We start from the raw sequence: 264 nt of genomic DNA, 5'->3' as shown, positions 1-264 counted from the left end.
TCCTCCTCTCTCAGTCCCTGCCATGGACACTCCTGCCCCAGACGGGTCACGGGTTTCCCCTCTCCCTGCCTCCTCCAGGTCACTCCTTCCTCCCGCCCGGCTCCCTGCCAAGCATGACGACAGTCACCGTCCCGCCGCAGCCCCCCTGTCCCCGGGACACTCACCGGGCTTTCAGCTCCTTGTGCTCCTCCCGGACTTTGCTGAGCTCCAGCTGCAGCCGAGCTCTCTCCTTGGCCCCCGAATCCAAGGACTTGCGGGCATCCG

The 264-nt window shown here is 66.7% G+C and overlaps 1 protein-coding gene across 1 annotated transcript in view; it reads right to left on the bottom strand.

Annotated features, from left to right (window-relative positions):
* Positions 1 to 164: 164 nt before the first annotated feature.
* LOC104626631 (lamin-A-like) overlaps positions 165 to 264 on the bottom strand; it is a gene marked incomplete at its 3' end in the record, with an annotated part of 340 nt that continues 240 nt past the window's right edge. Inside the window, exon 2 of the mRNA XM_010294594.1 lies at positions 165 to 262. Within this exon, the coding sequence (XP_010292896.1) occupies positions 165 to 262 (98 nt within the window). The remainder of the gene's footprint in view (positions 263 to 264) is intronic.

Source organism: Phaethon lepturus, unplaced genomic scaffold, assembly GCF_000687285.1.
Source record: "Phaethon lepturus isolate BGI_N335 unplaced genomic scaffold, ASM68728v1 scaffold43129, whole genome shotgun sequence".
Lineage (NCBI taxonomy): Eukaryota > Metazoa > Chordata > Aves > Phaethontiformes > Phaethontidae > Phaethon > Phaethon lepturus.
This window is presented reverse-complemented; position numbering and strand designations above follow the sequence as displayed.